This window comes from Malaclemys terrapin, chromosome 2 (assembly GCF_027887155.1).
Source record: "Malaclemys terrapin pileata isolate rMalTer1 chromosome 2, rMalTer1.hap1, whole genome shotgun sequence".
In the NCBI taxonomy this organism is placed as follows: domain Eukaryota; kingdom Metazoa; phylum Chordata; order Testudines; family Emydidae; genus Malaclemys; species Malaclemys terrapin.
In genome coordinates this window covers 216557778-216573216 of record NC_071506.1, presented here as the reverse complement: position 1 = coordinate 216573216, position 15439 = coordinate 216557778, and the positions used below count along the sequence as shown (strand labels likewise).

The 15439-nt window shown below is 42.8% G+C and overlaps 2 protein-coding genes across 5 annotated transcripts in view; one reads left to right on the top strand and one right to left on the bottom strand.

Moving 5' to 3' along the window:
- Positions 1-4583, bottom strand: part of NGLY1 (N-glycanase 1) — a 68818-nt gene extending 64235 nt beyond the window's left edge. For 2 of the 4 annotated variants that reach the window (XM_054019942.1, XM_054019943.1), the window contains exons 1-2: positions 3888-4088; positions 2680-2794 (exon numbers count right to left, since the gene is read on the bottom strand). In XM_054019942.1, the coding sequence (XP_053875917.1) occupies positions 2680-2794; positions 3888-4015 (243 nt within the window). In that variant the 5' untranslated portion in view covers positions 4016-4088. Of the gene's footprint in view, positions 1-2679; positions 2795-3887; positions 4110-4480 lie in introns of those variants that run through there. The other 2 variants (XM_054019945.1, XM_054019944.1) reach the window with 2 other exon arrangements.
- Positions 4584-7122: 2539 nt separating this feature from the next.
- Positions 7123-15081, top strand: OXSM (3-oxoacyl-ACP synthase, mitochondrial). The gene is made up of 3 exons (XM_054019946.1): positions 7123-7193; positions 9966-10982; positions 13760-15081. Exons 2-3 carry the CDS (start codon positions 9997-9999, stop codon positions 14160-14162), a joined length of 1389 nt encoding a protein of 462 aa, XP_053875921.1. The 5' UTR covers positions 7123-7193; positions 9966-9996; the 3' UTR covers positions 14163-15081.
- Positions 15082-15439: the final 358 nt, after the last annotated feature.

The window sequence follows — 15439 nt, the reverse complement described above, 5'->3', positions numbered from 1 at the left end:
ATCAATGTCACTTTACATCTCATGAGCTGACATCAGACTGCATGCAGCTCCCTGCATTGCAAAGGTGATTTTGACATCCCAACAATTGCCTTGGTATACAATGGGGGATGCATCCATGTTGTTTTGCATTTCACTGCTTGTTGAAATATCATGTTTGTGGTGACTAGCTAATTCTCCATGCACTTTTGTGAGGAATAGTGTGCCATTTGTACCCACACCTCGTTAACCAATTTATTTTAGGCAAAGCTTTGTGATTGCAACCAATCTGGATGTTAAAAGTGCCTAGGATGATTAATTTGTCGCACCGATGAGCTGAGTTTATGGCACTGTCAAAGTCTTCATAGACTTTTTCTTTGACAATGTCAGAACATATCATCATCGGTACATATGCACTGTTACATGACATGCAGATGTCAAGCTGAGGTGAAGGACAATCAGACAATCATTTATTCCTTTTGGAACACAATCAGATGTGTGCGTGCAATAGACATCCAAATAGCAAAGCCCACTCCCAATAGTCTCCACTCTTCTGCGGACTTGCCTATCCAGTAAATGTGTATCCAGCACAGACCTCTTCAAGTTGGGACTTGCCTGGGAGATATAGCTGCACCAAGTGAGACACATCAATGTTGTATTTGGCAAGTTCTCTTCCAAGGAGTGCAGTGTACTTTCCAAGTCCACCAACATCATCAGAAAGAGTGCAGACATTTCTAGGTTGCGAAGTTCAGTGTTATGTGCCTGATGCTGCTTTTTAAGCACATACTGCATGACCAGCTAGTCATAGCATACTAGTAAATTGATAATGGAATGAGAGAGAGATATTTAGGGATCCATTTCTCCCCCTTCCCTGCATTACGGAGAGCAGCACTATCTTTAAAGAGGGCTGATCTGTCGCATGAGAAGGATATGGATTCCAAGATCACTCCAAGTCAACAATAAACAACCATTATGCTGGCGCTGCCTAACTGCATGTTTGTGACTAGGGACCCCCCTGTTCCCATCACCACACTTTCCTGTCACCACAGGACATTCAAAGAACAGAATGAGTGAAGAGATAGCAAGGAATAAGGGCTATGGACCTGCACAAAGAATTGTTTAAAGTGATACTAGGTTGTGCATGATTAGTCACACTCTCGTCCTTAAAAACAATGAGGAGTCCTTGTGGCATCTTAGAGACTAACCAATTTATTTGGGCATAAGTTTTCGTGGGCTAAAACCCACTTCATCAGATGCATGTAGTGGAAAATAGAGTAGGCAGGTATAAATACACAGCACATGAAAAGATGGGAGTTGCCTTATCAAGTCAGGGGTCAGTACTAATGAGCCAATTTAATTAAGGTGGAAGTGGGCTATTCTCAACAGTTGACAAGAAGGGGTGAATACCAAGGGAGGAAAAATCACTTTTGTAGTCCTTGTTGGCCATTTTGTCCACTGGTGCAGAAGACTGCAACGCGTGGATTGACAACACAGGTCTTTGCAAGGTGCAGGTGAAACAAAATCGAGAAAATTGCTTGCAGAACCCAATGAAGGCCAAAGTGACCACAGCCCAATGCCCAGGCTGTACAGCAGTGCCAAAGACAGCTTGCTAACGCCACTGCAAATTGAAGCAGAGCGTGGCTGCTCCACTAAAGTCCATGGGCCATGATTGGCTAGCAGGTCGGACCACCTCAGTTTGAACACAGACTATACCTTCTCCTTAGACCAGCTGCTGACCAGGGCTAAGGAGTCTGGTTAATCCCAATAATGGACTTTTTGTCTGATGTCTACCTTCTGACTTCTGTCCAGTTGGAGTGGCTCTACCAGGAGTTAAACTACTACAGCAGAGGTGGGCAAACTACAGCCCGCGGGACTGTTCTGCCCGGCCCCTGGCCCCTCCCCTGCTGTCCCCCCTCTCCCGCAGCCTCAGCTCACTCACTCCAGCACAGGCACAATGCTCTGGGTGACAGGACTGTGAGCTCCTGGGGCAGCACAGCTGCAGAGCCCGGCCTGAGCCGGTCCTCTGTGCTGCATGGTGGCGGCGGTGGCCTGGCCCGGCTCCAGCCAGGCAGCGCGGCTGTAGCGCTGCCAGCCACCAGTGCTCCAGGCAGTGCAGTAAGGGGACATGGAGCAGCGGGGGTTGGATAGAGGGCAGGGGAGTTCAGGGTGGTGGTCAGGGGCAGGGGTGTGGATAGGGGTCGGGGCGGGAATAGGGGGTTGAATGGGGGTAGGGGTCCCGGGGGGGCCCTCAGGAATGAGAGGAGGGATTGGATGGGGCGGTGAGGGTCCGTGGGCAGACAGGGGTGTGTGGATGGGGCAGGGGTTTCAGGGAGGTCATCAGGGAATAGGGGGGGTTGGATGGGGCAGGAGTCCCAGGGGAGGGGGAGAGGCAGATAGGAGGTGGGGGTCGAGCCACAACCCCCTCCTCTAACCAGCCCTCCATACAATTTACGAAACCTGATGCAGCCCTCAGGCCAAAAAGTTTGCCAGCCCCTGTACTACAGCATAGCTCTCAAGGTCATTGGAACACACAAGCCTTTCCACCATGTTAAGGTGCAGCCCTAGAGAAGGCCCTATAGCTTTGCAATTGTAAAGTTAAGCATGAACCAGAAGGACAAATCACCTATTATACTGTAGATGGAACACTGCTGAAGTTACAACAGGATAAAACAAACCTGGAAAACAAACATCTAGAATACTCACCTCTTCAAATCCCATTTCAAACAAACATTCAACTGCTCCTCTGACAGGTAACAACCGAGTCGAAAATGCTGGATTTCCAATCCGAATAGACCTATATTTTTCTTCATTTGGGTGTCTGATAGGAATAAAAAAAATTAAAACAATTATGTCATCAGCTAAAAAACTTGGAAACTTACAGTGTGGGTAGTGACACCTCTCACTGGATTTTTCAGGGTGTTAACATTTTTTAGAAGCTAAGAAACTTAGACTTGCTTTTATATACAGAGTGTAGGCAGCCCATGAAAGGTCATTTCTAAATCTCCATCCTACAAAAAACTTGACAAAGGTTAGGTCACTGCTGTGCTGACATCACTGTTCATAATACTAATATTCTCTCATTGTTTCCTTGTCCTCCCCAATCTGTGTCTATCTGTCTTACATTTACATTTGTACTCTTTGGGCTAGGGGTCCTCTTTGTGTGTGTGTGTACAGCACCTAGCATAATAGGGTCCTGCTCAATGGACTGACTAACTTGGGATGAATGGCTATTTACTGTACACGACCCATCATGTCCCACATAGCAAAATACTGTGCAATACATGAATACCATGATGCTAGAAAACCACAGTGATAGGCACCATTTAAACACCCAAACGCTCACAGACTGCACGTGCACCTGAGGGACAGGTGTGAAATGCACAAGACCTGCACCCTCAGGGTGGGAAAAGCCACTGACTCATTCAACGTCAATCTCCTGCCCTCACCCTGTCCAGCCCCAGAAGATGGGAGTAAAGGGCTGCCAGGTGAGCCCGTCCAAGCGGGTGCAGGGCAGTGGCGAGGAAGCAGGTCACAAGCCCCAGGCCCAGCAGGACGTGGCAGCCAGAGGGCAGCCCCGTGCGGACATAGCAGCGACACGCTGCTTGGGCCGCCACGGCGTGGGGTGGGAGGGGGAAGCTCTGCCCCCCAGCGGGAGCTCTGCTCTCTAAGGGAACAGCGGGTGCAACTGACCCAACGGGGGGCAGAGTTCTGGCGGTCAGTGACTCAGCACAGGCTGGGCTAAGCCGCCGCCGCCGCTGCTGAGTCAGCAGCTCTTCCCGCTGGGTGCCCGGCCCGAGCTCAGGTCGTGCCCTCCCGCGGCACCCCCCACCAGCCCGCAGACCGTGAGTCCGAAGATTTATACCTCCCACGGGGACGGTGCCCTGCTTCGCGGGCCCGTCCGCCCTGCTCACCTGAGGATATTGTCCGCGTAGGTGAGAAGTAGCCGTGAGGCCTCCAGAAAGGTGTCTCGGGCGTTCTGGCAGAGCTCACTCACGGCTCGAGAGTGGGGTGGCGCGGAGGGACCCCCCGCGGCCGCCATCGTGCTACTTCCCTGGGGGCGGGGGATGGGATGGTGTCCTCCCCAGTGAGCGGGCGCTGCCGTCTAGCGTGCGCGCGCCCGTTCGCTTGCTCCCAGATCCGGGACCTGCTGAACCACCCAGCGGCTGAACGTGGAGCGGGCGGGCAAGTTTCCCTTTCAGTTTCTACAGCGATTATAGTCTCACAATCAGTGCCTTCATAGCTAAATTGCATTGAGTTTTTCACTTAACTCTAGGATTCAACGTCTTTGTTTTCTATGAAAAATATAGTGCCTCTTTCCCCAAATTTACCGCACATAAGCTGAGTACATTTTGAATTTTCTGAGCATTTTCAAATAAATCTGTTAGATTGACTTACATTTAATTAAAAATGGGTCCTTTAAAAATATATTGTGGTGAGTCTCACCCTTTTTTTACCCCTTTAGCTAAACATTTATTTTATGGGTCTGATTTTCAGATGTACTAACCTTGTGCAAGTTTCAGAGTAGCAGCCGTGTTAGTCTGTATCCGCAAAAAGAATAGGCAGTTTCCCTTGAGGTTGCAGTGTGTAGCCTCTCTGAAAATCAGGCCCTATGTGTATGTAGTGCACAAAATACAAAATAATTTATCTTGGTCAGTTTCTACATGGTGTGGTCTGATTCCTTTGCTTTTAAAGTAATGTTGAAGCTGCTTATCCTTTTCTAATACTGTGGTCCTATAAAGCCCTAAAATGGATAATGTGCAAGTACCCTGACTAAGCCCTGGCTGGCATGATTTAGTTGGGACTGGGACTGGTCCTGCTTTGAGCAGGGGGTTGGACTAGATGACCTCCCATCAGTATGGCACCCCATTTAATAACTTTTGCCAAAAAGCAAGTACCAACACCGTATACATATTTCACTTTTGTCTGTTTGCATTGAACCTCTAGGGCAGGGGTCGCCAACCTGTGGCTCCGGAGCCACATGTGGCTCCTTGTATAGGCACCGACTCCAGGGCTGGAGCTACAGTCGCCAACTTTCCAATGTGCCAGGGGATGCTCACTGCTCAACCCCTGGCTCTGCCACAGGCCCTGCCCCCACTCCACCCCTTCCCACTCCCTCCCCTGAGCCTGCCGTGCCCTCACCCCCCTGCCCCCAGCCTCCTGCATGCCACGAAACAGCTGATCAGGAGGTGCGGGGAGGGAAGGCGCTAGCAGCGGGGATGCTGATAGGGGGCTGCTGACGTACTACTGTAGCTCTTTGGCAATGTACATTGGTAAATTCTGGCTCCTTCGCAGGCTCAGGTTGGCTACCCCTCCCCCCCCACCCCCTGCTCTAGGGATAGTTGTACACACAAGTTTCTTCAGATTCTTCTCCCAGAAAGCCAAAGATCACCAGGGTCTTTGAACTAGAGCAGCTCATTTACACACTTGAGAAACTTCCTCCTACCAAATAATGTGCATTTACAGGTGCTTTTATCCAAGAATCTCATAGTGTTTTATAAACACAGCTTGGTTTATTACTCATTAGCACCCCTGTGAGGTAAAGTGATCCCCATTTTATAGATGAGTAAACTGAGGCAAGAGCACAGGGTGAGTCAGTGAGTTTATTATAGGCAACGCAGATAGCAACATCCATCATTTTAACGTTGCCTGGACACTTTCCATTATAAAACCCTGTTTTCAGTTGCTTATAACTTTGCCAAATGTAACTATTTGGGCTGAAATTTTCCATGCCGGGGTGCCAGTCTCAGGCTGAACTATTTTTGGAAAATTTCAGCAAAAACAATTCTGTTGTTTCTCAGAACAAAATTTTATGGGAAAATGTTTTGCCCATGTTAAAAAAAAAAAAATCTTATGACCATTTTGATGAGCAACTCTAGTGCCTCCATACTTTGGAGTAAGGACATGAAATTTGGTGGGGGCAGGTTGCCCTGGTGTCAGGGATGTGCCTTTTTGCCATCCCCATGAAAATCTGCCCAAATTTGGTAAAGTTATGAGCTTCTGAAAATCTCAGTTTGCACACGCTCAGGGGAGTTTGGCAGCTCATGTCTCTGAAGATTCTATCTGCTGTGGGCAGAGTCCACCAGAGGGATGCAGAGGCTGAGCAGGACTTTCTCAGTTGGTCCTCCCAACAGTTGGACATTGCTGAAGTGCCAGGCACAGGAACTGAGAACAAGGATCCTGGCTTTCCTGTGCTTTTAATGCCCCTCTGCTGGCATCCAGGCAGAGAGGAGGAGGAAGCTTAACTACCTGTCTGGAATATGGAGGAATAAATTGCCAATCCAAGGGAGTTGGTGAAGTGGAGAGGGTGGGGGTGGGAGAGAGAGGACTGGGATGTGACGCTAAGGGATCTGGGACTGGAATGAGGAGCTGATGCAGGTGTGGTGTGTTAAAATGGGACTGGGGGCATGGACATGCTGTGCAACCTTAATTTGGTCCCCTTGTGCATATACTTTATGATCCTATGTAACTGTAATTAAAGACTATTTTTGTGAAAAGCAATATTAATTCTAGCATTTCCTAATTTCAGAATTTGTATCCCTAATGTTCTTTTTAATATAGTTTTATGTGTGTAATACTAAATAAGATGATGTGAAAAAAATAAAAAGTGAGGGAAAGTGAATTTTTGAGTTCTTGGTGCTCTCTTTTGCATGTTTTCTATTTCTGGATGTGACTTTTTCGAGAGTGCTTGGCTCTTTTTTTATTAATTTCCTTTTCAATATAACTTTATTCTGTGTGGTTTTTTTGAATCTCGATGACTCCTCTTTCTAGGGCTCTGCCTTGCTGTTTTTGTTCTGACTCCTCTTTTTGGTCTCTGTAGATAATCCTAATAGCTCTTGGATTCTGCTCATGCTGTGCTCTAAGATAAGTAGGGAGGATATTTTCACCACCTAAGAGCAAATTGAAGAAAGGCTCCGCTTATTGTCATGGGTGGGAGTCTAACCGGTGTCACAAGCAGAGTCTGTGAGATAAACACACCACCCATCTTACCCTGCCCCAAACTCACAGATAGGCGAAAGCCAAGGAAGCAGCAGGTTACATGCCCTACCAATTCAGCGCCGATTTCTCGATTGGTGCCGCGGGTTCTGACCAATCGAGGAATCGGCAGTCGATTATCAAGTTGTCGAGGTTTGAGACCCCCCTTTTTTCCTCACGTGGTTTAGCCCACAGCCATTGGAGAAAGGGAGGGAGACAGAGCTGACCACAGAGGAGAGGGGGAGGTGAGATACAGATGTGCGAGGAATGTGCCTGTTTCCGCGCCTGTCTCCGGGGTGGGATGGAATGAAAGAAGGAGGTTCGGGAAGGGCGCGGGGGGAAGGATCTTGCCCCCCCCCGGAAATGGGCCAGGGCTGTTTCCCTCTCTCCTAGATAATAGGGGCGGGGAGTTTGCCCCCGGATGGAACGCGGCTGGGGCGAGGGGGGGGGTTGTACTCACACCCAGGAACAAGCCGGGAGGCTGAGCGGCGCCCCCGGCCGAGCCCCTCAGCAGAGCTCTGCCATTGCTGGTGCGGGAGGCGCGGTCCCAGCGTCTCCTGTGCTCGCCAGTCCCCTCTGCCCGCCAGGCATCGCGCAGCGTTAGAGCTTGAGCTGGAGTCAAAAAGATTAATCTTGTATTCCTGGAGACTCCAGGACAATCCTGGAGGGCTGGTAACCCTATTTGCAATGCTGTGCCTTGGGGCTGGCAGTGGAGCCAGGGGAGGGAGCAAAACGGTAAAATATCCCCTAGTTTTATTCAGTTTGGAGGGCTCCACTCCTCCTTTGGTGAATCGTTGAGATTTACCCCATAACAAAATAGTATTCTGTGTAAAATCTCAGCTACTCTAGCAGTATTGCCAACCCCAAATGTTCAAAAGACATGAGTCAGAGACACCAAAATCACGAGATTGGCTTTAAAATCACGAGATTAAGTAAAATAATAGCTTTGGTGTTTGTTTTGTGTGTGTGTACTGCTTTATGAGCCTTTAGGGTGCACTGGGGGGGTCACATTTTGAAGCTTTCTCCACAGCCAGAAGGGCTAGAAACTTGTTGGTAGTGTAACACAAATAAATAAGAGCCTTCACTTGGGTATCCCTCACTTTGCACTTTTATAGAGATTTATACTTTCAGTAGGCTGTAAAAAATATTAACTAATCCTGTGAGGGCCCTTAATGTCAGTTTAACATTACTTTATTTCTTTTTATAGAACATTAATAGCCATTAAATTAAGCTGGTGACTAAGCATTGTTTTTTTAGAATGTACCTTGTTATAAGGTTTATTCTGACAATATATTCAGTGGTTCTCAAACTGTGGGTCAGTCGGGTCACTGGGGCTGACTTAGGCTTGCTGGGGTCTGGAGCCAAAGCCCGAGTCAAACTATCCAGGGCCAAAGCTGAAGCCCAACAACTTCAGCCCTGGGCAGCAGGGCTCAGGGTACAGGCCCTCTCCTCCTCTGCTGGGGCGGTAAGGCTCCCAGTTTGGCTTTGGTCCCCCCACCTGGGACAGCAGGGGTTGGGCAAGCTCAGTTCCCCCTTCTGGGGTCATGTAATTTTTGTTACCAGAAGGGGGTCGCGATGAAATGAAGCTTGAGAAACCCAGCATATTATGCCACATACTGAAGTCTGGCTGCCAAATATGCTGACTGTTGACCCACAGCAGAATATAAAAAGGAAAGCAGCAGCCTTAAAGTTACAACATGCTGCTGCTGTGAATTTAAAACCAATAGTGTTTTTCAGCCTGTTGTCACAGGAAATAAAATTACCGTACTTTCAGTTTTTCCTCCCACTCATTCCAACTGGAAAAGATATTTACCAAACTTGAAGAAGCTACATGCAAAATATAAAATAGGTTTCCCTGTCCTTTCAGTGCTCTTCATTTTTGCATTTGGCCATATGTATGAAGGAGAAACATTATAAGAAAAAAGTGAGAAAAGTTCTACTATTACTTGTCCTTGGCAAAAACAACAACAAGGCCAACATTCAAAATATCTAGTGTTATACAATCACATGTTTTTACCCATATAAAATAACATCACACCATTAAACATTTGGCACAATAGAAATAAAGGGACTAGAACCAAATGCTGTGACAGGATTAATACTCTCTGTTCAAAAATAACCATCCAACTCTTTATCTAGCAGCAGGCGTACGTAACAGCATTCTATTACAGTGATGATATCTCCAAGTGCAGTTCCCCTTGGAAAAATTATTTGGTAAAAAAATGGCATGGGGTTCCAAGTTTATTTGTTTCTCATGGATGTCAAACCAAATTTGCTCCATTTAGAAGAGAAAATGGTTATTTTCTAATTGGAAGCCCTGCAAACTCTACTTGGACACTTAATAGTCAAGTTGGGTTATTTCTTTCTTGTGTATCATCACGGGTAATAAAGTTCCTGCAAGCCAAATAATACCCTCATGGGCACCTACACAACAGGAATACAAATTGCCAAACCAGATCAGACCAATAGTCTAGTATCTAATTCTTTAACAGTGATCAATACCAGATTCTTCAGCTGACAGTGCACTATAACATTAATATAATAATGCAATGTTTTATGATGCTAGATATGGTTATTTTCAAAGTGAAAGCTATTAATCCTGTCACAGCATTATATTCCAGTGCATTTATTTTCACTATACCAATACAACTAATGGCATAGATGTCATTTGATGAAGGCAAATGCCAAATGTCTCACAATCAAATGTGTTTTGGAGACACTTCAAATAATTGCTTAAAAAGAGCAAATGGCCATGTTTCATGGCTTTCTAAATCTAAACAGAATCCAAGTCTCCCAACTCCCAGTCTAGTGCCCCATCCCCTAGACCACGCTGTCTCCCGTAAAGGTTATGATGAGGTCCTTGTCTTACTGTAATAAATAGCCACGATAGGGTACAGGGAACACCATTCTCTGCAATTTAGAAAACACATGCCTTTAAAAGGCAAGTCCTAATTTTACTGTACCTTAAATGCTTTTTACATCAGCTATTTCATTGTTACCTTTTTTACCTGTTACAGAAACGTATTTCAGGTTATCCTGCTCTCCACCATGATCTCACAGTGCTTACCAGATTTCTTAAAAATTGTAAATTTTCATCACCGGAGTCCCAAATTACATCAGTGTTTAAGAAGTAGCAAAAATGGTTTCAGCACCAAGTCACTTTCCAAACGTCAAAGGCGAGTAGTTGTCACAGGTATTGGTTTAGTGACTCCTCTTGGCGTTGGGACTCAATTCGTGTGGAATCGCCTTCTCCAAGGAGAAAGTGGGATTATCTCTCTGGATGGGGAAGAATATACAAGTGTTCCATGTAGAGTGGCTGCTTGTGTGCCGAGAGGAAATGGCAAAGGTCAGTTCAGTGAAGAAAACTTTGTGTCAAAATCAGAAAGCAAATCCATGTCTTCTGCCACTATCATGGCCTTGGGTGCTGCAGAGCTAGCAATAAAAGACTCTGGCTGGCATCCACAGTCTGAACTGGATCACTTAACTGCTGGTGTGGCAATTGGAATGGGAATGGTTCCACTGGAAGATATTTCCAATACAGGCTTGATGTTTAAAACAAAAGGTTATAACAAAGTCAGCCCATTCTTTATCCCTAAGATCTTGATCAATATGGCAGCAGGTCAGATCAGCATTAGATACCAACTGAAGGGGCCCAATCATGCTGTATCAACCGCTTGTACCACAGGAGCACATGCTGTTGGAGATTCCTTTAGATTTATAGGCTATGGTGATGCTGATGTGATGTTGGCTGGAGGAACAGAGGCTTCTATTAGCCCCTTGTCTATAGCTGCATTTGCAAGAGCTCGGGCACTCAGCACTAACTTTAACTCAAGCCCTAAACAGGCATGTCGACCGTTCCACTCACAAAGAGAAGGATTTGTAATGGGAGAGGGTGCAGCTGTGTTGGTGTTGGAAGAATATGAACATGCTGTGCAAAGAGAAGCCAGGATCTATGCAGAAATTTTAGGTTATGGACTCTCTGGTGATGCTTGCCACATAACAGCACCTAATCCAGATGGAGATGGTGCTTTTAGGTAAGAATTTGTAGATTAATTTGACAGATAAACTATTAAGCTATTATTTTCTGTTGGTCAATATACTATGTAAATTTGTCTAGAGAAATATTGTGCACCTCAGCATGAATACCATCCACATATCTTTTAACTGATGTGGGAGTGTTTAAAATACAATGGTAAACAGATTTTCAAAAAGCCTGAAAACTTAATCTGAACAATGGAAGATTTTTGTAAGGTTTTATCTTATTTTTCTTGTGGGAAGGTAGTCTCACTAGATTCACCCTTCTTATGTAATATTATGAAAGCTTTATTGAATGTGGAAAATATTTCACTTTTACTTTTGATGTACACAGCTTTCACCATAAATGACTCCCAACTACAGCCAGATGTTAAAGGCTCTCTGAATACAATAAAACCTTTTGAACCTCTGTATTTAAGAGGAGAGATATTCAGCTATGAAAGCAGGTAATGCTGCTACCTGTGTTCTTTAGGAATGCTATTTAATTAGCCCACATTGAACTTCCAAATAGTACATTAGAAATTGTGTAGTAGTTGGAGAATGTCAATTCCCAGAATAATTACCTTAGATATTATCAGTGTGAATAGTTAAAATGCTCTCAAAAAGATTTAGGACTTGGTTTGAACAAGTTCCGTAGATGTGTCTATGCAAAGCATATGATTAAAATAGAGTCATGTTTTAAGTATCTTGCTTTGTTGGGGTCTTAATGCAGACTCAGTGCCTTCAGTGTGGTATTGGTGGAAAAGGTTAGAGTTGATGGATGTAAAAAGCAGAAATGCACTTTGGATTTTTACTTTGGTATGTCCTCAGATCTCTGTTTGCCTAGAATTAAGATATTTTCACACTGTAGGCTGACTAAATGTCTTATTTTTTATAGTATAGAGCCATTTTTCAGCAATCTTTTGCCAGTCTTAAAATAAGCCTGCTTTTACATGGGATATCTGTGGAAAAGAAGGAATGTTGCTCTATCCATTATTGAGATAGAAAATCTTTATGAAGCTAGTTTACACACAGTTTGTATCTTTTTACTGTTTCACTGTTTTGACATTTTTGTTTATATTGTGTATATAGTGTAAATACCCTATAATTAATTAAATTATCAATGAAACAACTTACCTGTATATATGTATTTACTGCTCGAGAGCCTTGTGTAGGCTGACTATAGGTCATTGCTAAAGATCACAGGTACAGTAGTAGCTTTACTAGCCTTCAGAGTTTATTGTAATATTATACTAAAAATGTTACATATATCAGTTCAAAGTGACGGTTTTCATAGCAGCTGTGATGCCCTTTGTGCGTATGTCATATTATTGTTACCATATGAAATGGTCAAAGAAAAAGCGAATATGGGAAAACAATCCAAGAATACAGAATAAATAAAAAGTGAAAGCATGGATGACAGTGACACCTAATCCAAGCTAAACCTATTTGTCAATAATCTGGGTTTGCTGAGTGTGCCTATGTGAGCCAGTGCATTGTACTGACCCCATTAGAATTATTATTGTAGTAATAGTTCATAGTCAGTTCAGTTCTTCTGTTCTTAATATACCATGGCTCCCAGAATTTTTTCCTTTGTAAGGAAGAACTGCCCTGGCAAGGAAATGGACTAAATGACCAAACAGGTGGTTCTCCATATTTTATGTTGTTCTGATGTCTGTGTTTAATACCATATCTTTGCTCGGTTAACAGATTTTAAAGTAGAAGACTAATTTACCAGTTTTCTCTTTATAGTACTTGATTCATACTTAATTGCTTTAGACATTTATTTAGAATTTAAGACATTTATGATGAGATACTGAGATTAACCATGAACTTTCTCTCAAATTACAGATTTTTTTTCACCACTGAGCTGATATGATCACACATTTGTAACACAGTTTTCCTATATGCATCTTATAATTTTGTCAGAATATGAATTAAATTCACAACAGGAAATAGAAAATTTTATATTAAACATTTTAAATTATGAATTGTTATATATTTTACGTTAGCAAAGAAATCTGAAATGTATACACTACACTTATTACCATATATCAATTTGCTTCCCAATTTATATAATGTCAAGGGCATATAGTTTCTGTGAGATTTTCCTGCCCCTCTTGATTTTTTCCAGGGGAGAAAGCAATTTGCACTAAAGTTCTGAATAGTGGTGAGGATGCGTCTAGGGATGTTGTGAGCAAAAGGGAATAATATAAACATGAGGGATAAAAAAATGTAAAAATTAGGAAACTGTTTAATTTACTATGATCAAGATGGTTGCTGTAATCACTAAGGAAACTCTGCTTTTGACCTGGTGGCTAAACTAGAGAAACTTCAGCAAAGGGTAATTGAAGTTGTAAAATAGTTGGGAAAAATAATGTTTAAGATAATAAAACTTATTTTAGAAGGAGACTGACCTTTGGATTAAAAACAGACATCTAATGGACAATTATATCTGTAATCTGTGGCTTCATTCATTATATCCCCTTTTTCAACCTGTGGTATAACAGTTTTTCCACTGTAGACTTTAATTCCAGTCAATATATTCTATAGAAGAATAAAATATTTAAGATGACCAAGATCTAAGTATGTATATTATTCTTCTGTTGCTGATAAAGTGAATGAGTCTCATTCTGCTCTGCCTTGCATCTTGTGTAGTCCTTTATATTGGAGCAAAGTGCCTGTGAAATGCAACCATTCTGATTTTAGTATTTAACAGCCATTTCCACTCTGAACAGATGGCGGTGACTACAAAAGACAGCGGGAAATCAAGCTCTCTATTTTTCTTTTTCCTTAGATGTATGTCTGCAGCAATAAAAGATTCTGGAATATGTCCTGAGGATATAACATATGTCAATGCACATGCCACTTCTACGCCACTAGGAGATGCTGCTGAGAATCAAGCCATAAAGAGACTTTTTAAAGAGCATGCATACACTCTTGCAGTTTCCTCAACAAAGGGAGCAACAGGACATCTCCTGGGGGCTGCAGGGGCTATAGAGGCAGCTTTTACTGCACTGTCCTGTTACCATGGAATTTTACCACCTACTCTCAACCTAGATAGAACCGATCCAGACTTTGATCTCAATTATGTTCCGCTAACAGCCCAAGACTGGAAAAGTGAAAAACGACGCATTGCTCTCACTAATTCCTTTGGCTTTGGTGGTAGTAATGCAACACTGTGCTTTGCTAATGTTTAGGTTACAATGTGTATGTGTGTGTAAATACGACAAATGCAAATTGGTAAATGCCCTGAAAAGTGATTTGTGGTACTTCATTATGTTTTGTTGTACTGTAACACTTTTTACACATCCTTTTATTCAGTCACATTGGAGACTTGCTTATTTTTTTCTTTTTTAAGTCTTACAGTCCTTACCTATTTATACTTCAGACTACAAAAGAATGAGTATTGCTCCTTTAGAGTCTGATCTTCCAAATGCTAAGTGCTTTCTTTGATTTCATTCACTTCACTGGGAGGTTAGGATGCTCTGCACTTGGCAGGATTTAGTCCTTAATATTACAACTCCTGTTTGATCAACAACCCCATTCATCTCATTCTCCCCTTTAATATATTGTTTGCATTACTTCCGGTTATGCAGAACTTTGAAATACCAAATTCAGCACTTTAATTAGGAATGTCTTATTTTAAAAAGAAAGGTATTAAAGTTGGAAATGCTCTAAAATCTTTTATATTAAATTAAATATGCAAAAGTACATACCACTGTTAAAAAAACCTATTAATTGCTCTCTCTCTTTTTTTTGTTGGTAAGGTCAAGAATGTAAAAGTAGAATCTAAATGGAATTGTTCTTGCAAATGGTTTGGTAAAGATGTGGCTCAGTTAGATAGAAAAATAAACCTATTTCAGCTATTCTAAGTGAGGGGGAATCTGTTAAAACTGAGGGCTTTATTTACATCAGTGCTATATCTTTTGCAACATCAACCAAGTAGACTCAGCTGAATTGCCTTTTCCTCAAAGGATTTAACAGTGAACAGAAATTTATTTGATTTGAAAGCATGATGGTTTTGTGTTTTCTTTATATGTATTGGTAATCCTGATTTTGTTTTATATTTTAATAGAAAGATTTAAAATAAATAAAAATTCCCCTACTCTGTTTGCAGTTCAAATATTCCAGATCCTGTCTGTCACTGACTCGTCTATTTTAATTTTCCATCATAATTGATATACAAAGGTATATAGCATAAATAGTGAAAAATAAATTATATTTTGAAAATTCAGTTTTAATAACCTGTGCTGTTAATGTGGGCTATATTGCCATTGAACTCAATGGGTGTTAAGTGAGTTCAGCACCTTGCAAGTTACGGTGCATAGGAACACAGCTTCTGTTTTCTAATAATGTCATGTTTATCTTGACAGTGTTCCTTTAACTTCATAAACAGAGCTTTTTTGATGCATTGAATTCAAATAAAATGAAGTGCTGAATTTATAGCTGCTGCATGCCTTACATGGTAACATCA

Bases quoted from the DNA above. Each gene is read 5' to 3' on its own strand.
- OXSM (XM_054019946.1), top strand. From the start codon at position 9,997: ATGATCTCACAGTGCTTACCAGATTTCTTAAAAATTGTAAATTTTCAT. The intron at 10,983-13,759 runs GTAAGAATTTGT...CTTTTTCCTTAG, and splicing joins GATGGAGATGGTGCTTTTAG to ATGTATGTCTGCAGCAATAA.